Raw genomic sequence first — 23426 nt, forward strand, 5'->3', positions numbered from 1 at the left:
TTGATAAATGTACATTACTTTAAAATGTTCAAGTGTTGCCACTGAGCAAGTTACATCAGGAGACTGGACCAACAGGCAGTACAGAGTGAGTATTTTATCCAACCAATAGACAACAAGGAGAGTAAAGCGAGGATTACTGAAGCTGATACTTTATTAAGTTGTGTAAGTACTGTCAGAAACATGTTACTGTAATGAGCCAAATGTAGCTTATACTGTAATTCAGAATCAGAGAAACAAAACAGAGCAGAAATTCTTTGAAGGATTTACTGAAATACACCGAGAGCCTTGTGACAATAAAATCATTCTCCATTTGTTTTGCGAAAATGCTTCACGATAGAGGTCACAGCCAACCTTCACAAAGCTCTTAGACACAACAGGTAGTGATACACCACGCTTGTACAAGCAAGACAAACTGAAAAAAAAATGTCTCAAGGTTCTGACACAAGCTGCAGAGGAGAGAAAACTGTCCAAAGTTTTAATAAAACACAGAAACCACGAGAACCATTGGCGAATGAAAGGGCCTGGCCTTCAACACATTCAGAGAATGAAGTTTTAAGACAAAGTGGCAGAAAAAAAGCTGATTTACAATAATGAGGTTCAGCCGTGACTCCTGCAAAGTGCATCAGAATGGAAGCAATATTATCCACTGCAGTGACGCATGGGAACTATAGTATTTATAGTCAAGAAGCTTCCACCAATGCTGCTGTCACAGAGACGTTTTTGAACCAATAGCTGTCCATGTCCAAACACACATTAGAAATATTTCCTTTTGAATACGATTTAAACTTGTACAAGAGACAGATGTGCTTAACAGCAGACACAGTTAGAGCCTGGCTGGTGAACACAGCGGAGCATTTAGCAGCTAAAGAGCCAGATGTTTTTCTCAGGAGGTGGTGGAGAACAAAAATGGAGCCAAAAGAGAGCCAATATTGGATTACATTCATCAAGTGCAAATAAAATGTTAACTCTAATGCTGCTCTGTGTTTGCTGGGTGTGTTTAATAAGTTTGCTAACATGTTAGCCATACCTTTATTAGGTGATAATATATTAATGTTATATTTATAGCTCGGTCTGCTGCTCTCAAGTGGCCCAGAATCACAGCTTTAATTTCTGTTACTGATACTGAAGGCAGGACTGTTTTCCAAAATTCATCTTATTCTTACTAACTCAAGGAGCAGCTGCATTTGCAAATATTTTTAATGCCATTATTTGACGATCAAAAGTTAATTTTACTGTCATCCTGAGATGTCAAAGATCGTTTTCCTGTGATACAGGAGAGTTATTTTTACCACGTTAACACAGCTCATTTTCTCACGATAAAGGATTTGTTGTATCGTTATCTTTAGATAATAAAGTACATTTCTTGTGATATGAGGTTATGAGTTTACGGTTTAACTTATCTTTAGATACCAAATCTTCTTTACTTGTGATAAGGGTTATTTTCTTGTTTGTTATTTTTTAGAGACAACACATCTTGTTTCTGGTGATAATGGTTTGATTTATCTTGAGATAACAAAACTTGTTATCTTGTTATAAGAGTTTCATTTATCTTGAAATGACAAAGTTTGTTTTTTCGTGATAACGGGTTAATTTATCTTGCGATAACAAAGCTCCTTTTCTCTGATAAAGTTTCGTTTATGTCGGTATATCGAGGAAACCAAAGGCTGATTTCTCAAGGTAACAACATTAATGAACCTGTTATCATTAGAAAACAAGCTTTGTTATCTCGTAATAACTTGTGATCTCGGGATAATGGCATAAAAAAAAACCTGCTGCAGTTATGACCGTTCTTGGCTTCCATAGAAAACTTTGTCCAACCAGGGTTTAAGTTATTTTCTGAAATGGACATCTGAAGCAGTGAAGCAGTGTGGAATGGGGTGAGTTTTAGTGACGGCGTCAAAATCTTCTTAACAAGAACTGTGTGAGAGCTCACCACATTGTGGTCACAACATTAAACCTGTAGAGAAACATCAGAGGAACAGTCCAACTTTTGGGGTGAAGCCTCGTCTGCAGTCTTACACAGAGTCAGAGGAAAAGATGGACGTCACTTTTGTTTTTGTGTAGTGCAGAGACAGCTTAGGACAAACACCAAGCCAGTTACAAATTTATCCAAACTTGTTTCGATATTTGATTTTTCAGAGGTAAAAGGATTTGATAAAAGCTGTGTTTTTTAACTGATATGAATCTTCTTATCTGACTCTGGGTTTCATGCAAAACGAGCCCGTTTCCCAAAACGCCAGACTGTTCCTTTAACAGACAGTTTTGCCACATACCTCCAACATTCCCCAACTGCCTCACACACAGAAAGTGTCTTAGAGCAACACTCCACAAACCGGTTGTAATCAGAGCAGACCAGATATAATCTCAACACAGAGGCAGCAGAGCTGATCTTTCCCATATCCAGATGTTGCATTAGCAGATGATGAAGCTACATGGTGAAGTGTCTCGTGTAGTCGTATTCTATTGTTGGAATGACAGCCTGGACGAACTTGAGGAAAATCAGAAGATACCTGGAAGTGTCAGTTAAGGAAAAAACAGAGGAGGGAAATTACAGCACAGTAACATCGACTGACCCACAGCATAACATCAGAGGAAGTGACAGCCAATAACAACCTAAAAACACAGATATATTGATACTGTATGTAGAGGTAGAATTATAACACGAAAGAGCAGAACTATGTCCAGACTACAGTGTGGTTCAGGATCACTGATTCATTGTTTACATCTTGATTTTTTTTTTTAGAAGAAGTGACTTTACACAAATGTCACTTTTTGGATAATCTAGCAAAGTCAACACCTGTTAAATCAATGTAATGTATCACATTAATCACACAAATATCCCATATTGTCATAGATCAGTCCTGCTGAATCAGTTGCCTTCAACAGTTCTCTACAATCTGACATGTGAGGAAGATGTCACATAGAAAAGAAAAAGTGACACTGGCCAATCCCAGATTACCATCTGAGATGATCATTCATTCATTCTTTCTCATGTAAAAGTGAAGATTTTGCTCTGACGGTGACTACAGCTGTAATCATGATTCAATGTTCTAATCTGATTTTGACACAGCAGGCAAAAAACTTGTTACCATCAGAGGCACAAAGTTTTGTGTCACTTTACTGTATATCCACTGAGACAAAAGGTGTTAATGAGCCCAACTACAGTTTATGTGATTTGCATGAAGTGACACTGAGGAAGACCTGATGGCTGCTGTTTTCACACCTGCAAAACAAAATGTTTATAATGGAGTATTGTTTGAGGACAAGACACTGCTGGAGTGTACATTCATTATGAAAGAGGAAGGCTACATGTGAGGAAACATGAGAAATAGGTTGATGTTGTCACCGTAACAAAAAGATGATTGAACCAGTTTGTAAAGATCCGTGGGAGCTTAGATCGTTCCTGTAAGCCTGGAAAAACACGCCTGACTGGACCTGAGGGAAACTGTAAAATTACCAGTTAACACTCAGCTGACTGAGAGCTCTGCTGAAATAAATGTAAAGCGTGTTTTAATTTGCATTTCTCTCTGTGATAAAACAGTGCTGTCGATTCACACCTGCTTTTCCCACAAGTCCCTAAAAATACAAATTACATGACAGACAATTTGGTGGTTTAGTACCTCAGAACAGGCTGCAAATTCTGAGGAAATATCCTGCCAAGAATCCACAGAAACTTCATAACAATCAAGCAAAACTGTTGCATATATACATGAAAGACATGTCAGGTTTTCACCATGAAAGGATACATGTGCACTCCCAGCTCTCCTCCTCCTTCTGCCACAGTCTCAATGATCTTTTTCATCACTTCAGCATGTCTGAAATAAAGGTTAGAGCAGACTAACATTTTAATCAGAGCATCTGACAAAAACACACTCTGATTTAAGACATCACAACACCAAAAATATTCAGATATTACTGTATGTTCAATAGATTAGAACTCTATTCAATTAAATATAGGTCATTTATTTTACATTTTACACAGCATCAGGACCCAGAACAGTGATGGTGACAATCTTTCTTTCTCACCTGCAGGGATGGACAGAGCACATGGCAGGTGGAGGAAGGTGTGGGTGGTTCTCGATGGTGACCGTCTTCTTCACGTGGTCCTGGCTGATGTCCTCGTACATCTGCTCTACAGTCAGTGGTTGCCTGTCCTGGAGAACAGCAGCAGCCTGATGAGCTGATGGTTTATTAGTGCTGTTTTCAGTCTGTTGGACTTTACTTCAGAGTCTTTCTCTACCCTGTTTGTCAAAAATCTCTGCAGCTTTAAGCAAAAATGCACATTACTGGTTTGCATCAAAACTCTGAATCTGTGCCTGAAAATAAATTTCACTTGACTCCTGCAAAGAAGTTGTAGGCAACTGTATAAAATGTGACGTTCTCTAAATGTGCTTGAAATAAATATTTCCTATATGACAAGTGTATGTTGGCATATTAGGGCCACTGTACTTAAACAAACAAACAAACAAACAAACCTTTTTTTCTGTAAATTTCTGATGTTTTTTCATATGAATTTATCTCTTTAATCTTTTCCGAGAGTTTCTTCTCTCGTATTTCTGACTTAATCTTAAACTTAATCTCAGAGAATAATTTTCATTTTCATGTAAAATTACCACCTTAATCTAAGAGGATTCTGAGTGTTTTTTCTTGTAACTTTGTGAGAATTTTAACAGAAATTGATCACTTTAATCACTTAATTTAATTTTTTTTCTTGCAAATTTCTCTCTTTTTTTTTTTTTAATTTATGACTGTAATTCCATGGAATATTACAGTTTCTTTTTGTTGTGTTTCTATTAATGTAATTTATCATTTTAATCACAGGGAATATCTTTTTTTCTTGCAAATTTATGACTTTAATCTCAGGGATTCTAAATTTTTTTCCTTGGAATATTACCACAATCTCGACTCCACAATTTTGTTTTAAACCCACAACGGCCCAAATATGCTGCTGTAGAAATGCCTCCCGTCTCCAACAGAACAGATACAGACTTCAAACTTAGACTCTTCCAGGCTTTTTTAGAGTAAACAGTGGTGTCTTATGAAGTGTCATTTCAGGCAGGTGCGTACTTCATCATATCCAAAGAGCCAGAGTCGAGGGGTCTGGTAGTATTTATCATATGTGATGTACAGGTCATATGTTCTGGTCTGAAGGATGGCGTCCTCACTTCCAGGTTCTGCTTTGGCTTTAGTTTCTACCATTTTACTGGTGTCCAGGGTCGCCTAGACGCAGGACACAGGTGTAAGGTGGTAACTGGATTGACAATAACTGACATGAAATCACACAATAAACAAGTGGTCGTCTACCTCGTCTGTTTCCAACAGGCCGCTCTCCTCGTATTCTGAAAAGACAGCAGCAAGAACAACATGAGCTCAAGTACACAAACTAACTGACTGCTTCATCACTGATAGGATATGAGTGAGAGATCAATACCTTCCATATCTGCTGCTTCTCCATCTTCATCATCATCGTCGTCGTCATCATCACAGCACGCTGCAGATGTGGCATTCATATTCTTGTCCTAAAGAAATTAAAATTAAACAGGACCCTTCTGCAACTGCACAACTACAGCTAAAACAAAATGATTCTGATATTCATGAGAGCATTTAAAACCATACACATCATTTCAAAAGGTCTTTTTATGAACCTAGGGAGTAAAATGAAAACCCACTCAGTAACATGTCCAGCAGCTGTACCTCAATTTCAAAATGTTTTAAAATGTGGAATGAACCTCGGTACTAAAAACTGTCCAGTGTGGGATGAGGCACTGCGCCATTATTCTCCTCTCAGAAACACCGGTGAGCCCTTTCATTTCCTCTGCAAATGCACCCAGACACCCACATGTGTGGCCGACATTACTGTCTTTCATGTAATTCCAGCCTGCCAGGTGGCAGAGGTGAAAAACACTCCAAAGTTGGGCTTAATTTTGGTGAGGGAAAAACCTGGAACAGACATGCTCGCTTCAAGCTAATCCCATGCAAGGTGGGTAGATTTGCATCCAGTATAAATATGTTATTTGAATATTTATCAGTATTAGAATATCATAAAATGTGGAAAGCTGAGACTCTTGTGGATTCAATGAGCCCAGTTGTGTGTCATGTGTGATGATATTAGTCTCCATAGTGACCATTTCATTGAAACTTAAACTCTCTGTATTAAATGACCTATAGTGACATTTAGGATAATTACAGCCTCATGAAACTTCACAACCACAAACTAGAGACCTGCAGCATTCAGAGGATGGATGGCTCTCCTACGTTTACTGACACTACAGAGAGGTCTTAGAGGATTTCCCAAAACAGACGTGCTCACCATCCATTCACTGAAAAATGCACTTTATACAGAAACCTCCAAATGTCAAAAGTTTTTCATACCAAATCACAGCATGAATGGGAAAGTGAGGTGAGCAGTATTCAGTTGGAATCTACAATCTCACCACTAGATGTCACTAAATCCTACAGGTTGCTCCTTTAAGTTGATATTGTCAACATTCAGCAGTTACTAAACAACATGATCATTCATTTGGAGTTCTTTTGTGTCCAAATGATCAATACAAGTCTAATATTCACTCTCTTTTAGCTCTGTTTTTGGTCTCCACCACCTCCTGAGAAAAATATCTGTCTGCTAAATGTTCCACTGTCTTCACCGGCCTGTCTCTGACTCTGTCTCTCTGCTGTTTGTCCCTGAGCTGGTAACAGATCGGCCGGCTGCTGCAGCTGAAAATGGCGCTATGAGAGCGGTGAGAGTGAACCAAAACAGTAAAGATGTGAAACTCAAAATAAAGCCTCATACATCTGAGGGGAGCTGCAGATTCAGCTGATCATTCTCTACAGATTTGTTTTCACATTGACATGTTAGTAGTATACCAAATAATATATGAAACATACCTTAGTATTGTCCAGTGAGATTTCTCGCACAGCATCTGTGACTCCTAACACACCTGCAGTAACAGTCACAAACACTCCACATTATCTATTATTAATTCACCCATTTACTGTGTATAATTTTTACTTTTTTTATTTACAACTCGAGTTGTAAAATGATAAATAAATGAACCCTGCAGGTGCTTTCAGAATCAGTCATCTCTAACTGCTGAAAGACCTGCAACAAGCGCACTGTACTGTACAACAGATAAACAAACTCCCACTCCCATATATAATCTTCTGTGAATCATGGTGTGATAACTGGAGGTATTTGTGGATATGTGCTCCTCTGTAGGTGCCTGCTGGACAGAACTTTCTACTCCTGTAACCCTGATGTCTTTTCAGCTCACAGACTGATCACATTAAGTGATATGAATTTGAGTTGCTGCATTTCACAAATATTAATATATCAATTACTTCATACATTAATTGTATAAATCTGCCAACACTCCACCTGCAGATCAATCAAACCAAACTGGGTTCCTGACACTTTGTACTTTACTTATCTGACTTCTATTGTTATTCTATCAGGCACTGTTTCTTTGCATTTATTTATTATACTCTTTATATTTATATTCACTTTATTTTCAGCAGGATATATGTACTGTACAGATGTTGAGAGATGGTGTGGTGTCCAACCTGAGTTGTGGTAAGTGTCCACCCAGCCCCCGTCTCCATCATCCTCCTCTATGATGGCCTCCAGCTCGTCTGAATACTCCATCTGTTTACAGCGCTTGTAACAGGGAACTGCAACAGTCAGCACACACAGACAGGTTGGCTTAAACAAAAAAACAGGATGTAAAAAAAGCTCTAAGTGAGACAAGGTAAAATATGGTAACAATGATGGTGGGTTTTCCCACAGATATTTATTGGTAGCTGTCAAAATAAATTTATGGGATGATTCAGAAGAAGAAATGAGTCTGTACAGTCAGCTGATGTAGCTGAAACCAGCAGCAGTACCTTGTAAAACAGAAAATGAAGAGCTGTTGCACAACTTCATGATCAATTCTTACAAACTGAGTTAAATCATGTCAGGGTTATTACATTTCACTTTTCATTATTTTCACTGTATCATGTGTCCTGCAGTTTCATTATTCTTTACAGTTCATTTTCATCCACACTGTCATACTTCTCTTAAATTCAAAGACAGTGAGTCAAACTGCAAATCAAGTCAAACTGAGGGAAATGTCAGAGTTGCTTCATCAGGGAACTTTTGAACTGACGAGGAACTGGAGAGCTTTTTAGGTGATGTGACAAAGTGAGAAGCTTTGTGGTGTGTATGGCTGCAACCAATGATTATTTTCATTATCAATTAATCTGTTGATTATTTTATCAATTAAGCCATTGGTTGTTTGGTCCATAAAATAAAAAATGTTGATCAGTTGCTAAATAATAGTCGATTAATCATTGCAGCTCTAGCAGAGTGAACGTTAAAATTCAGTTAAGAACAATGAGAAAAGTGAAAGATAAAATGAACATCACTTCCTGCTTTAAATCCATTTCTTACCATTGCGTGTCAAGAGAAACTGTTTATCCTGTGGCAAATATGGCTTCACCTTCACCTCCTCCCCTGTGGCCCTGAGAGGAAATGGAGAAACATAAAGACATATTATTTTATAACAATAATAAATTTAAAACACCTCAACAACTCTGTGCCAAAAAGGTGACATGGACAGTAAATGGTGTGATGCAAATTGGGTTTGTTCAAGAAGAATATTGCAGTAAACAGTGACATTCAACAAGAAGAACAGAGAAGTGAGCAGTGACAGACTCATTCAACAGCCACAAAGCAAAGGTCAGATGATACTGTGAAACCTTCTCCTCACTTACACAGATTTATTTTACATTTTGATACAATAAGAGTATTTCATGAACAACCTGCACGCAGTGCTGGTACAGGTGAAGTTACTGAACACTGTCTGGTTTTGCAGCCAGACCAACAGTGATGGAAATAGATTTTATTAGGATTATCTCTAAATCTAAATTGTATGTTTTTGCAATATTGAGCATGAAACATATGCTGGAAAAAAAGCATGCAATTACACTGCAATAGCGGATTATATTTTATTCACAATTAATTTTTCCTGTATATTATCACGTTTTTATGAAAAACACTGAAACCAGTTACACCACCTGACCATGTTGTGTCTAATGTTTTTTGAAGAAAATGACACTGAAGATGAAGCCTGATAGTCAAGAACATCAGCTGAATTTGTGTTATATTTGACTTCAGCTTAGAAAAACATCTGACAACAACCGCTTGACACTCTCTGTGGTTGACTTGACTCACATGATTCCACAGATTAATCAGAACATTCAGAACACTGGTGTTCTGTTGCTTTGAGTTAATATTAAATAGTACTAATATATGATTATGCCAAACTAGTTTGCTTGGTATTTTATTGATAATTTCATTTTTTCTTCCTCTATGTTGGTACAACACCAACATAGAGGAAGATAGCTGTTATAGGCCACTATCAGCTGACCAATATATCAGACTCTAAAGGTAACAGCAATTCTGTCCATACTATTCAACCAACCTCTAATCCATGATAAGAGTGAACCGCACCAAAGTAGTACAATATAAATTAAAACAAACGCTACAAGACACTGACATAATAATAATTACTGCTGACCTCAGTCTATTTAAAAGTTGAAGTATGAATTGTTCTTCATGTGACCACTGTCCCAAACATCAACAACACTTCCAAAAGCTAATAATCACATTTCACACAAAGGGATCTTACAAATAGGAATACATACAGCCTGTATTAGTGTCTCTCAAATAAGGGTCCTGTGACCCCCAGGGGTTTATTTATGTGCATTTATTTTCTTACAAAAGGATTCATAGTTAATTTAATAATATTTTAATTTTAAAATCTAAAGTAGTTCATAGGTTGCATTCTAACTGATCAATCTATAACTCTAGTAAATATGTGTGTGTGTGTGTGTGTGTGTATATATATATATATCTCTATATTAATACATGTCTAACATGTTTTTAATACATTTTTCTTATGTTGTTCTTTCACATAACTAATGCAAAAACAGGCTATGTCAAGTACGTCAGGGGACAAACACGAAGGGGTGCCTGGGATAGTTTCTATGTTGTAAGATGTCCTTACATGAAGCAAACACTCACCATTTCCATGTGGGACAGTGGTGAACCAAGTGATCTCCAGCTGCTACAAACTAAAATACAAAAAGAGAGCAAGTATGAACCACAGGCTGTCTGATTTACAGTCTTCAGCATAAGATAATAAAACAATAATAATCAAAATGTATAGTATGTTCCCACCTCCTCTGGTGTGATTACTCCAGTCTCTTTGAATTTTGATTCCTGTGATTAATAACAAAACCAAAACATCTGTCAGTAACATCCAGCTGTAAACACAAGTGCTGCGCATTCACCACAGCTGTGCAGATGTATTCATCAAGACTCCTTTAGGTCTTTTAGCTTATATCAAATTAACGCTTTAAATGACACTAACAAACATGAATACCGTGACTCATGCTGCTGTAAGCTGCTGTTCATATGTTTCTGACATGTCACAGTAGCCACCACCTATCAACAAGCTAGCTGCTGTTAGTGTTAGTTTACCTTCAGCACAGGAGTGAGGAACTCGGCCACTCCCAGAGCGGTTCCCTTCACTGTGTTAATCACGTTCTGCATCTTCTACAGTCCCTTCACGATAACCCCGGAGCTTCTTCTACACCGTCCTCTCACAATTACAATTATTTCGACATAGCTACTCAAGCACAGTACCAGCAAGAGCAAGTCACATGATACGTCTCTAGACTTCCGCAATTACGCTCTCGCGAGATGTGCGGAGGGGGCGTGAAACCCCAGACCCACAAAATATCCCGCGAGAGTGATTTTTTTGTAAACTCAAACCATCTTTCCCGAAGCCTGACCTAGTGTTTTGCGTAAACCTACGCAGAGTCTAACCTAATTACAGCGTTGTCACGTTATAAAACATAATTTGTTCGTTCAACGAGCAAATTGACGAAACAAATAGTGCAAATCTCGCGTGAGTTTCTCAAATGTAGGGTTCCCATCTGGGCACAAGTACGAGAAGTGTGGAAGTGACAGGGACGCGCATGTAAAGTGAAACAGCGGGTCGCCCGTTATTGTATTTGCTAACATTTCTGTTGATGTGCTAACACAGATAACTTACACACAGTGTGTACTGTAATGTCCGAGTGGAGGAGCTAGGCTAAGCTAGCAGTGCGCATGCTGCTTCATACACAGTGAGGTTTCAGTATGTGGAGGTGCTCAGTCAGGTCGCTGTTGCAGAGGGTAAAGGTCTTCCGTACTGTTCAGTCAGTCAGAACCAGACTGACTGGGTCCTGTAGCGGTGTCTCAGGGAAGACATGGGTGAGACCCAGCGGGTTTGACACGGGTCTGAAGACGTACAACAGCCTGACCAGACAGAAGGAGCCTCTTATTCTGGCAAGAGAGGGAGTAGCTACATGGTAAGGAATATAGTTAAATGACATATACACTGTATACATTCATAGCAGGATAATAACACAGTAAGAGTGACACAGTGTTGTTGATGTGTTGTGTCTCAGGTACAGCTGTGGACCCACCGTGTACGACCATGCCCACCTGGGTCACGCATGGTACTGATATAAACACTTCTTTATCTACAAGCTTAAGACTAACATGTGGAGAGCTGCAGCTATTAATCAACCAATTATTTTGATAATCAGTTAATAGGTTTGAGCCATTGCTAAAGAAAAAAGTCAATATTCTCTGATTTCAGCTTCTTAAATGTTACAACTTATTTGTTTCTTTGCTCCTCTATGACAGTAAACTGAATATCTTTCGGTTGTGAGTGAAACTAAACATTTGAGGATGTCAGCTGAGGCTTTGGAATACAATGGTTGACATTGTTCACCATTTTCTGACATTTTAAAACAAGCAACTAATTAATAAGTTAATCGTGAAAATGACCATGAACATACTCATCGGTTGCAGCCCTGAAAGTGCACACAGGTGTTACCAATGATTCTAATTAAAGGGAAAGTTCTGCACTTTTCATGTGGATGTCCAGTGAGAACTGATGGTAAATGAAGTCCACTCAACAGAGTGAAATCTGTTGTTCTTCTTGCACTACTCATGTCACAGTGATGTCATCAGTGTTAAAGAAGATCTACAGGCTATTCCAGCTTAGGTTTTCCAAGTAGGGGCGTCCTGATCCGATATTGATATCGGATATCAGTCCGATAGCAGCCAAAAAACGAGTGTGGAATTTATTGCTTCAGTCCACTACATTTACCATCGACACTGAATGGACGTCCACATAAAAAGTGGTGAATTTTCCCTTTAAGGTTCTGTTCCATACAGGTCAAACAGAGCCAGGGTACTGCTGCTGCTGTGCATGTTGACTCACTGGAAAGGCTCTGCAACACTAAATGGAATGAAACCTTCATTAGTATCATTGGTAACTACTTGAGCTGAATAATTTTGAAAGGAATATCTAATTGGCATTATTCTGACTGATATTGCCAGAAAAAAGTTAAAAGGAAAACTGATTTTTATATGAACTGATCAGATTTATTATGTTTAACAAAGTACTCTTTTACAAGTCAGTCAGGTATTATCATATCTTGAGTTTTTGGTGTTGTTACATCCCTGTTGGTTATAGCTGTGTCTACCCCACTTTTTCATATCAGTATGATTGTTGTGAAGACGGTCTGCTGCTCTGACTAACGTTTGTCTTTTCCCAGCTCTTACGTCAGGTTTGACATCCTCCAGAGGATCCTGACCAAGGTGTTTGGCATCACTGTCATCCACGCCATGGTCATCACTGACATTGACGACAAGATCATCAAAAGAAGTTGGGAGGTGAGACCACCAGAGACCAGAGAGACGGCTGCTTTTATTTAATTTGCTGAAACCAAAAAATGTATTTCCTTTGTTTTGCAGGAAAATGTTTCCTCAACCGTCATAAGCAGAAAGTATGAGGATGAATTTAAGAGGGACATGTTGTCATTAAAGGTATGTGATAGGTTATAGCTACTGTCTTTATTCATTAAAAAGATTAATGATAAATTCTGCATCTATAAACATGTCTTTGTCTTCTGTCATTGTATTTTAGGTGATTCCTCCTGCAGTGTATTTAAGAGTCACTGACAATGTTCACCATATCGTCACCTTTATTGAGAGGATCATTCAGAATGGACACGCTTACGCCACAAAAGAAGGTGAATATTTAAGAGCTTGTGACTGTTATTTCTCTTCTAGAATAATGGCTGTATCATCACAGTAACTAAGTCAACATGTGTCATGTGCCTTGTTTACAGGTGATGTGTATTTTGACATCCAGTCCATTGGTGATCGCTATGGAAAGTTTGGGGGAGCTGCGGATTCTCAGGGAGAACCTGGCAAGTGTTTCTGTCGGTCTTTTTGTCACATTAAAGGACAGATCTGTGTCACTGAAGAAAATTATTTGGATGCTGAAAAGGCATTTGATAGTTGGATAGAGCAGAGTATTGTCTTTTCTGTATTTGAGAGACTGTTTTTGGTCAAAAATCTCAAATTTTCTTTATTGTTGATCAGAGTTCAGTATACCAGTTAATGTTCTGAAGTGTGCTTGTTCTGTATGAGGCAGACTCTATGTTAATAACTGACAACAAACTGCATTGTTTTCCAGGCAGCGCAAATAAACGAGACGCAAGGGATTTTGCTCTTTGGAAGCCGTCCAAACCCCAGGAACCATACTGGGACTCTCCGTGGGGCAGAGGAAGACCCGGCTGGCATATTGAATGCTCGACCGTTGCGAGGTTTGGATTTACAGCAACCTACAAAATGTGCAGTTGTGAGAGATCACTTGGGCTCATGGAACTTGTGATTGTAATTTTACAGACGCATCAGTCCATGGAAATAATCAATAGATTGCTGAATAATGATGCTGCATGCTCTTCAGTGTACAGTGTTGTTGTCTGTGTGCTGCTCTCAGCTCAGTGTTTGGCAGTCAGCTGGATATCCACTCTGGAGGGATCGACCTGGCCTTTCCTCACCATGAGAACGAGGTGGCTCAGAGTGAAGCTTATCACCAGTGTGGACAGTGGGCGAATTACTTCCTCCACTCAGGTACATCCTACGTCCCCCGAAAGTTCTCATTAATCACATCAGAAACAAATGGAATTGAAGTGTGTCTTGCGGTTGTAAATCCCTGTCCTCTGCCGCACAACTCTGCACATGTCAAGTCATGTTGTCTCCTCTCGAAAGATTGCACATCTTAGTGTTTGTGTTTTTGAATTTGTTCACCTGATTGGTTGATCTTGTTTTAGGGCATTTACACCTAAAAGGCAGTGCAGAGAAAATGTCTAAATCTTTAAAGAACTACATCACCATCAAGGTAAAGTCATCATGATAGAACACTGATGAACTAAATAAATTTTACATGTTCTATATTGAATTTGGTGAAAATAATCCTTCTGTGTTTTTATCTTTCTTCAGGATTTTCTGCAGTCATACTCTGCTAATGAATTCAGGATGTTTTGTCTCTTGACCAAATACAGATCAGGTGGGAAAAATGATAAAGTGTCTCTTTTTGTGAATGTCTTGGTTTGCATCAAACTGAAGACAGAACAACATTAGGGTCAGGCATAAGGTAAAAAAAATAGAATAGCAAAATGATTTTTAAAGATGAAATGTTGAAAATAATAGGTGAAATGTTGAGAATGAAAGTTCAAATGTTAATGATGTTAAAATGCAGAGAATAAAAGTCGAAACGTTGAAAATAATAGATAAAATGTTGAAATGCATTTTTGCCAGACATAAGATGAAAATTAATCCCTTTTTTTGCATTTTCAAAAAAAAGAAAGGTGAAAATGTTGAGAATTAAGGCAAAATGGTATTTCAACTTTATTCTAAAAATGAAAAGAAATCCTCTTATTTACTCCTAATGCACAAATACTCTTCGATCACTCTGTGATTTTGCCCATGCAGGGTGATATAAACAAACATATCAGGAAATCAAATCATTAATATCCATGTAATCAGTATAAAAGAGTAAATGTGCTCATAGAGGACAGAAAACAAATTAGCACATTTAACCATAACTATATTGGTTTGAATATATCTTTATAAGTGCATAACTAATTCATCATTTGAAGCAGATGTGTTGTTTGACACATTGATTGCAGTCAGATGTTTAATTTTCAGCAGTGAACATAACAATATTTATGTCTCCACAGCCATCGACTACAGTGACAGCAGCATGTTGGAGGCTCGCACCACTCTGGGAACCATCTCCACCTTCATGCATGATGCTCAGGCCTACATGAAGGGTCAGCTGCAGTGTTCACCTGTACATGAAGCTCTGCTGTGGGAGAGGTAGGAACACAGTCTGATTCATTCATTTCGTTAAATGCTTTTTATGTTAAAGGAAATGTTCAGGTTGCATTAATTGTAATGAGATGAAAACAATGTAAAAGATGCAACAAGACAAAAGTGACGCAAAGGATGCAACAAAATGAAAGTGGTCCAAAAGACACAGCAAGGTGAGAATGACATAAAAGATGCAATAAGATTAAAGCACTGCAAAATATGTAACAAGACAAAAGCAACACAAAAGATACAACAGGATGAAAAGGACACAAATGACGTAATGAGGTGAAAACAACATAAAAGATGCAACAAAGCATAAACGACAACAAAACAAAAGCAACGCAAACAAGACAATAAAATGAAAACGATGCAACACAGTGAAAATGACAAAGACAAAAGCAACACAAAGATGCAACAATGTAAGACACAAGATGAAAACATTAAAAACTTATTTATCTTATTTTCTTCTTTATATTAGTTGTGTTTCAGCTGACTGGGAGAACTTGTCTTGTTGTGTGTCTTCAGGTTGGCTGAGACTAAATCCAGTGTGGTGAAAGCTCTGGCAGAAGACTTCGACACCCCGAGAGCCGTCAGTGCTGTGATGAACCTGGTGTATCATGGAAACTGCCAACTGCAGCCTGTTTCTAAGGTAACACCCTGTGTCTGACTGCACAGCTAAAGATTTAGAGATTTAGATTTCTGTCAGAAAGACTTTCAGTGAGGCTCCAGATGTAAGAGGTTACAGATGTTGGTCAGTTCAAAGGTGTCAGTGAGTGACTGAAGAGAAACACTGAACTCTGAGTTCTTGTGTGTGTGTGTGTGTGTGTGTGTGTGTGTGTGTGTGTGTGTGTTGTGTCTGTTCAGAGTGATGGAGCAGCTCGGAGTCCTGCAGTGTTTGCAGCGATGCTCAGCTACATCAGAGACATCCTGGACGTGTTTGGAATCGATCTGCAGCACAGTCAGGTCAGAACTCAGAGGGAGAACAGTAGACACAGATTTGTCAGTGTTTATATAAGGACTAGGATTGTGGAGAACATGATCAGAGTTTTTCATCATGTGCAGGAGTCTGGCGTGCTGAGTCATGGTGGGAGTCTGGAGGGCGTCGTGGAGCAGCTGACTCGTTTCAGAAGTGAAGTTCGGGCGTTCGCGCTCGCTCGTCAGGGAGGTCCAACTCCTGGATCCCCCAACAAACCTGGACTGTACCCAGAGAGAGTCCCCCTCCTCAAAGCCTGTGACACCCTCAGGAGTGAGCTGGCACCCCTGGGTGTGCTGATAAAGGTATTGAAATGACAACAAAAATGAAAAAGCGGCTCCTGATGTTAGTCATTACATAGATTGGACTCATTTCTGTTGTGGTGTTTTCAGGACAGAGGAGCCACGTCGACGTGGGAGATCACTGCGGGAAGACAGAGCCAGAGAGGACAGACAGATAAAGACCAAGACACGTCCAGCTGAAATCCACCTCAGCCTCTGAGACAGACTCTTTGCTTTAGGCTCGTGGACTCAATTTAACTTCAACTGAAAGACTTCATGGAAACTAGAGACCAAACTGTCCTGACTTCAGAACAACACAAACTAACTTCAGGTTAAAAACCTGATGTGCCTCTCATCAGTGTGTGAACTGTTTCACAAGTCAGAAGGTAGATCAGATAATAAAATTTTATGTTTATTTGAAGTTATTAGTTGTGTGTTTTTATGGTGCACACTACCCCTTTACTGTCTTACTCTGCATGACCTTATTCTACCAGGCCAATAACCGAGTTGTCCCTCAACAACTTCCTAATTACTGCTTATTGATATTAAGTAAGGAAGTTGATATAGATGAGTTACACAAATATGCTTTGCTCACTACAGGCCCTTTAAGGTGGTAGTACCACACAGTCATTCCCCCTTAATAACACTTCCATTGTAACTACTGCAGTTACCAAACACTAGTCTTAACTGACACCTTGATGTATGGTATATTCAGGGGTGGAAGTAACTAATTACAAATACTCACATTACTGTAACTAAACATTCCTCTATGACATCATCCCCAGAGGAGAAACAGGACCAGACTCAGAGAAGACGTGACAAAAATATGAGTCTCAAACTGAAACTTTTTGCATTTTTAGTTTGTTTTTTTTTTCATAACAATGCTGAGTCACTGTTTGCCATGTTTATGGGCTTGTTCATTTAAAGGGATAGTTCACCCAAAAATAAATTTGGTCATTATCTTCTCACGCTCATCCAGACTGAAGGTCCAGTTTAGTTTTTTTAGTCAAAAAACAAAACACTGCTGGAGTTTGACAACAGTTTTTTTTAAATGTTAAAAAAATATAAAGTGCCTCCATACTACTTGTCTGGTGTAATCCAGGTCTCCTCAAGACCCGACTCTCAATCAGCATGAGGGTGATAATGACTGAAGTTTCATTTCTGGGTGAACTATCCCTTTAATGTCATACACAGTAGTAAAGCAGGAGTAGCCTGACACCTACTGGAGAATAAAGGCTGCTGAGCTGTGGTGTCACTGTAAAGTACAACAGATAATCAAAGAAATCAGCTGGCACCAAACAGCAGCCAGCAGCAGATCAACAGTCCAGTCTGTGCTGTTCACCAGCAGCTCAGGGAAATCTTCACACTGTGATTATTCGTCCAGAGGTCTCAGTCAGGTGTCCATTTGTCCATCAGTTAGGCGGTGCTGCGGCTCTCAGGCATCAGGTTGATCAGAGAGTTGCTGGCCTGAGCCAGCTCTGTGATGGACACTCTGCCTCTCTGTCTGATGAAGCGGGCCACTGAGTCCAGCTCCTCTGGTGTGATGGAGATAAACTTCCCTCTGTCATCAATCACTCCTGTAGACATACAGCAAACATATAACATGTTAGATGACAGAGGACAGAGTAATAACAGGCAGATAAACTGCTCAATCAGTCAGGTATCAAATAAACTATGACCTCGACCACAAACTGCTGACACATTTACTCTGGTTCATCTACAGACATGCAGCTGTTAGTTGTGAGGACATGCTTTACATCCAACATACACTGACAGTGGCAGGTAGTCAAATGATGATCATGAAACCAGCTGTTTATATTTAACATTGTTCAAGGAAGTGAAGTGTGACTTAATGAGGACGAGGGCTGCACCATGTGGTAACATTTTTTAGAATTTATTTTGGCCTGCAAATAGAAATAAGAACACAACATATAAATCTACAAATTCGTGGAAATAAATGCATGACCTCTTACAGAAAATAGGCGATATCTAAATTTTCAGGTGAAAAATATTACAATAAAGTCATTAAACATAAGTTGGACAGTGAAAAAAAGCCTGAAAGATGTAGGCTGAAGCTGCAGTGTATATCACCTACCTTTTTAACAGCACAAATTGCGATTTTCAAAAAAATAGTGATTGGTTCTGGCTCTGTGATTTGGATATCGCACTTGGCCGTATTGCGATTTCAACAACTTTGTGGTTAATTGTGCAGCCCAAGTTTGATGTGGCCTGTAATTTAATCTTTAAAAAAGTGTTTTTAAGAGCCGTGTGTTTCATCCTGCTCATACTGACCTGTGAGGGAGCCTTCAGCTAACAGGTCCTGCAGTCTGCTGATAGCATCCTGTGTCCTCATCCCAAAATGGGACGCCAAGTCCTCCAGCAGGACCACCTTAGCGCTCTGCAGGACACAGGACACACTGGTTAATTCACTCTGTATTCACATGGTTGAATCGAGGTCAGAGTGTGTGTGTGTGTGTGTGTGTGGCGTGTGTGAGCCCTCACCTCGATGTAGTGGATGAACTCCTGCAGCAGGTTGCGGGACTGACAGGAAACAACACAAACACTTGTTACATTTTAAATCATACTCAAGAGACAAAGACAGAGACAAACTGAAGAGAGATGAGACCTGGTCCTCAGTGAGCTGCTGCTCCTCTCCCTGCTCCTCTATGAGGAAGGAGGCTTTCAGTCTCAGGTACTCCTCCTCCTCCCGTCTCTCCTGCTCCTCTTTAGCCCGCCTCCTGTCCTCCTCCTGGACACACACCAGCACAGAGAGTCAGCGTCTCCTCACAGTACGAACACTCAGCTGCTGACAGAGGTGTGTGAGTGTGTGTGACCTGTTTCTGCTCCAGCAGTCGTTCTCTCTCCTCCTCCTGACGTCTCTCCTGGTCTCTGACCTCCTGCATCCTCTTCCTCTCCTCCCGCTCCTCCATCTCGGCCTGGTGGAGGAGTTCAAACATCATCAGTGAGCTGAAGACATCTGAAGGTTCTCATTCAACACTTCAACTGAGGGTCTTTACACCAAAGACACAAGACTCAACGCTTTAGAGCTGCAATGATTCATCGATTTAGAATGGATTATTAATTTAATCAACATTTAATTAGGTAGTTGATTAATCTGATTGATAAATTCTCTGATTTCAGCTTCTTAAATGTGAATATTTTCTGGTTTCTTTACTCCTCTCTGACAGTAAAGTCAATATCTTTGGTTTGTGGACAAAACAAGACATTTCAGGACGTCATCTTGGAATTTTCTGACATCTTACAGACCAAATTAATCAACTAATCGAGATGTACATTGAGATTTCAGCTCTTCAATTATCATTTATCATAAAATCTTGAGAATCAGAGGTCATTCAGGATCATTAAGTGACATCACTGGATCATTTTAATACTGAAAGCACTTCAACTGATCAGCCACCGATCGTTATCAGCCAATTTTTGTTATAGTTTGATCATCAGTCACGCCTAATCAGAGGAGGCGATCAGATGAAATTAAATTACCACCCGGCTCCTCTGCCGGTGACAGGGATTTAAACTGTGCATGCAGGTAAACCACTAAATTCTTCACTTTGCAATATATTGCTCTTATAATGACATAATGATATAACACTAAATAAAGTCTTAGATTTTGGATATTAATATATCATAATATATCATACAGGCTGCATTACAGTAAAGCGATGTCACTTTCTGAACTTACCACACTGTTCTATCTTTACCCACTTAGTCATCATATCAACATTACTGATGATTATTGATTGAAAATCTCATCATGTTCATATTCTGTGAAAACACAAATAGTCATCCCTACAATATTACTAGAACTATTGTGGAAAGAGTTTTAACCTTTCATCCTCCTGCTACGTACGGTCGCCTAAACTGTAGACTTCAGGATAAACTTTCTAGGATTGCATCAATAGATACAGAGAGGATGAGGAAGGAGATAAGGAGCATCCTGTCAGACAGCTCTCATCCTCACTCAGGCCAGTTTGAGCCTTTAAGCTCTGAGAGGTGCAACAGATGGTGCTTAATGTTTATTGTGTATTTTATCTGATCTGTGTACTTGTTTTTTGCTAACTGCTGTGTCCTGTTTGATGAGCTCGGTGGACAATAAAGATTTATTCTATTCTGTTCTATTGTCACAATATAAATATGGAGCTACCTGGTTTTATTATCATATTGTATTATAGTTGTTTAGAACAGTGAAATGAATAAATAACACCGTGTCAGTCAGTATGGCACCGTGTGGAGCTCTCACCTCTCTCTGGGCTTTCTTGGCCTGTTTCTCCTCCAGCTTCTTCTGCTTCTTGGCTCCAATCTTTGCTGTGGGCGGGACCTTCTGTTCCGCCTCCTCTCCCTGCTCTCCCTGCTCTCGCTCCCCGTGCTGCTGGTGCTCCTCACGTACCTCCTCTGAAATCAGCAGCACACACACACACACAGGCTCTTTTACGTCACACAACTGTCACAAGAGTGTAATCTGTTCAGATGAGAGCGTCAAACTAATTTTACTCTTTAAGTGATGAACTGGCAACTTCTAAAGACAGATTGGGAGCTTTTGATTTCCATCACAGTATTTTTTTTTTTTTTTGTTCTGCCTCTTGGTTTGGCTCTTCTCTGAGCAGACTGGACTCACAAGTCTGCCAAATGCCCCAAATGGGATGCTGAGATTTGATGCTGAGCCTGTTTACTTCAGTAGCAATTAGAGCTGTAACAATAATTCAATTATGAATCGATTATTAAATTAATTGACAACTATTTTGATAATTGACTAATCATTTGGTGTCATTTTTTCAGCAAAGAAAGTCAAATTTCTCACCTTTTAGCTCCTCTCTGACAGTAAACTGAATATCTTTGGGTTGCGGGCAAAATTAAACATTTGAGGACGTCATCTTAGACTTTGATCAACATTTTCTGACATTTTATCGACCAATCAACTGACTGACTACTGGAGCAAATAATCAACAGATTAATTAATCGAGAAATGCAGAAAATGACCGACAGATTAACTGAAAATAATCAAATGTTCATCATGCCGGTGTTTACCCTGCTCCACAGCGTCTATCTGTGGTCGTCTGTTAGCCATCACCGCAGCCAGGTTCCTCCTCCTGCGAGGCATGCCGGCCCCTCGCTCCTCTGCTGCTGCCGCCCGCTGAGGGGGGCCCGCTGCCCGGATAACATCCCTCCGGTGCTGCTCATCAGCTGAGGATAAAGAGGACACACAACACATCTTACTACTGCCTGTGACACATATTTTACACGTTAAGACTGCAGACTTCAATATTGATTTCTAAACTCCTCCTAAGTTAAAATATTAGGGTTGTGTTGTTTCAAAATGAGTATGAACGTGTTTTCTTTGCATTATTCGAGGTCTGAAAACACTGCATCTTTTTTATTATTTTGACCAGTTGTCATTTTCTGCCAATAAATGCAGTAAATTGCAATATTTTAATTTCAAAATATAACTATAAATAGTAAAACCAGAGAAACTGATCATTTTGCAGTGGTCTCTTCATTTTTTTCAGAGCTGTATATAAAATAGTACATGTACCTCAAAACTGTACTCACGTGCAGTACTTGAGTAAAAGTACTTAGTTACATTACACCACTGCCTGTGCATCAAACAGAATAATTTTACACCATAAAAAAAAGCCTGTAAAAAGGATAAGGTTTATTTAATTATTATCTTTAAGTTGCAAATTTTTATTTCATTTTACTGAACTTTTTTTATTCATAAACAGAAGTGTGACTATCTTTTTTCATCAATAATAACGACATTAAAGACAATTTATTGGTTACGGCTCTCAGTTTATTATTTATGAAGCTAAAACAAAGTAGGTCTGACGAACGTTTTATAGCCACTTTTATGGGTATAAATCAATGACAGGCAGAAAATTCAGCAGATTCCTTTTGTGCCTCCAGTTTATTTGTTTTTAGTGCGCTGTTACAAGTTGGATTGTCCCTCTGCAGCTCCTGTAGTTCCTAACAGACTGACAGCTGCTGACATCTCTTCATTAAAATAACTCCAGCTGTCTGCTCTATAACCTGCTTATACATTTACTAAGACGTTATAAATATGACATGGTGTCGGAAACATTCAAGTGCAGACATTACAAACGTTGAGTTAAAGCAACAGCTTGAGGAACACTAATGCTAACAGTTAGCATTAGCTCGAATGTTAGCTTTGAGGTTCTTACCTTCCTCTGTTCTCTTCCGAATCTTCAGCGCGAACAAGATGAGAACAATGAGAAGAGCAGCAGCTATCAGATACAGTACTATATCCATAACTGTTCTCTACACACACTTTAACTACATGTGAAGTATTGTACACGTCAGTTGTCAGTGTCCAGCTGTGGACAGTGGAGGGGAGGTCTTCTTCTTTGGTGGATGCTGTTACAGATGGAGCATACTGCCCCCTGCTGTACAGGAGTGTGTAAAGTCATGAAGGGATGTGGGAATTATCAGGCAGGTGTGACAAAATTTTGTGTCTATATGAGCTGTGTTATTTTTCTTGCTTAGCTGTTCTGTCTTTACTTAAAACCATGAATAAAAGGAGATTAAAAAGAAAAATATTCAAGATGTTTATTGTCACACTGGCTATGCATGTGCAATTATGCAACTCTTGCTGGGAAGCTCCATTGAAGAGTAAGTTTAAAAAGAAGTAGACAAGTATATGTACTTCGAACGTTATTGCACAGGTTGTATTGCACTTACATGTCTATGTGTGAAACAGTTGTGTGTGTGTGTTGAATGTGATGAGATATTGCACACAGATTTATTGCACTTGTGTGTGAGGTATTTGTTCAGTAGTCTTATACCTTGGGGAAAAACTGTTCCTGAGTCTGCTGGTGCAGGTCCTGAGAGTCCTGTATCTCCTACCAAGGGGCAAGAGGGAGAGCAGGCTGCTGTG

The 23426-nt window shown here is 39.3% G+C and overlaps 3 protein-coding genes across 3 annotated transcripts; 1 reads left to right on the forward strand and 2 right to left on the reverse strand.

The window, feature by feature from the left end:
• Nucleotides 1-1442: 1442 nt before the first annotated feature.
• Nucleotides 1443-10723, reverse strand: atg3 (autophagy related 3). Its single transcript, XM_084713738.1, has 12 exons — nucleotides 10523-10723; nucleotides 10220-10261; nucleotides 10064-10113; nucleotides 8429-8499; nucleotides 7561-7668; nucleotides 6886-6938; nucleotides 5432-5519; nucleotides 5305-5339; nucleotides 5068-5220; nucleotides 4027-4154; nucleotides 3747-3815; nucleotides 1443-2510 (listed from the first exon to the last, which is right to left on the reverse strand). Exons 1-12 carry the CDS (start codon nucleotides 10592-10594, stop codon nucleotides 2429-2431), a joined length of 951 nt encoding a protein of 316 aa, XP_084569864.1. The 5' UTR covers nucleotides 10595-10723; the 3' UTR covers nucleotides 1443-2428.
• Nucleotides 10724-10927: 204 nt separating this feature from the next.
• Nucleotides 10928-16940, forward strand: cars2 (cysteinyl-tRNA synthetase 2, mitochondrial). The gene is made up of 15 exons (XM_084713847.1): nucleotides 10928-11397; nucleotides 11497-11547; nucleotides 12658-12775; nucleotides 12857-12928; nucleotides 13029-13134; nucleotides 13234-13318; nucleotides 13588-13713; nucleotides 13890-14023; nucleotides 14224-14291; nucleotides 14393-14459; nucleotides 15133-15271; nucleotides 15791-15914; nucleotides 16130-16228; nucleotides 16328-16543; nucleotides 16631-16940. The coding sequence occupies exons 1-15, from the start codon at nucleotides 11186-11188 to the stop codon at nucleotides 16718-16720; spliced, it is 1707 nt and encodes a 568-aa protein (XP_084569973.1). The 5' UTR covers nucleotides 10928-11185; the 3' UTR covers nucleotides 16721-16940.
• A 750-nt stretch (nucleotides 16941-17690) lies between these two features.
• On the reverse strand, nucleotides 17691-22905 carry ddrgk1 (DDRGK domain containing 1). Its single transcript, XM_084713846.1, has 8 exons — nucleotides 22714-22905; nucleotides 21563-21718; nucleotides 20778-20929; nucleotides 19354-19455; nucleotides 19146-19268; nucleotides 19022-19060; nucleotides 18812-18917; nucleotides 17691-18096 (listed from the first exon to the last, which is right to left on the reverse strand). Exons 1-8 carry the CDS (start codon nucleotides 22799-22801, stop codon nucleotides 17936-17938), a joined length of 927 nt encoding a protein of 308 aa, XP_084569972.1. The 5' UTR covers nucleotides 22802-22905; the 3' UTR covers nucleotides 17691-17935.
• Nucleotides 22906-23426: the final 521 nt, after the last annotated feature.

This window comes from Lutjanus erythropterus, chromosome 24, assembly GCF_056507025.1.
Source record: "Lutjanus erythropterus isolate fLutEry1 chromosome 24, fLutEry1.hap2, whole genome shotgun sequence".
Taxonomy (NCBI): Eukaryota; Metazoa; Chordata; class Actinopteri; order Lutjaniformes; family Lutjanidae; genus Lutjanus; species Lutjanus erythropterus.

What these genes read in the sequence shown, in the direction of transcription:
- cars2 (XM_084713847.1), top strand. Translation starts at nt 11,186, where the DNA reads ATGTGGAGGTGCTCAGTCAGGTCGCTGTTGCAGAGGGTAAAGGTCTTC. An exon ending in GCCCACCTGGGTCACGCATG is followed by an intron (nt 11,548 to 12,657) that starts GTACTGATATAA and finishes GTCTTTTCCCAG; the next exon opens with CTCTTACGTCAGGTTTGACA. An exon ending in GAATGCTCGACCGTTGCGAG is followed by an intron (nt 13,714 to 13,889) that starts GTTTGGATTTAC and finishes TGCTGCTCTCAG; the next exon opens with CTCAGTGTTTGGCAGTCAGC.
- atg3 (XM_084713738.1), bottom strand. Translation starts at nt 10,594, where the DNA reads ATGCAGAACGTGATTAACACAGTGAAGGGAACCGCTCTGGGAGTGGCC. An exon ending in CACTGTCCCACATGGAAATG is followed by an intron (nt 8,500 to 10,063) that starts GTGAGTGTTTGC and finishes ATTTCCTCTCAG; the next exon opens with GGCCACAGGGGAGGAGGTGA. An exon ending in TGCTCTGTCCATCCCTGCAG is followed by an intron (nt 3,816 to 4,026) that starts GTGAGAAAGAAA and finishes CCTTTATTTCAG; the next exon opens with ACATGCTGAAGTGATGAAAA.
- ddrgk1 (XM_084713846.1), bottom strand. Translation starts at nt 22,801, where the DNA reads ATGGATATAGTACTGTATCTGATAGCTGCTGCTCTTCTCATTGTTCTC. An exon ending in GACTGCTGGAGCAGAAACAG is followed by an intron (nt 19,269 to 19,353) that starts GTCACACACACT and finishes GTGTGTGTCCAG; the next exon opens with GAGGAGGACAGGAGGCGGGC. An exon ending in AGCAGCTCACTGAGGACCAG is followed by an intron (nt 19,061 to 19,145) that starts GTCTCATCTCTC and finishes GTTTCCTGTCAG; the next exon opens with TCCCGCAACCTGCTGCAGGA.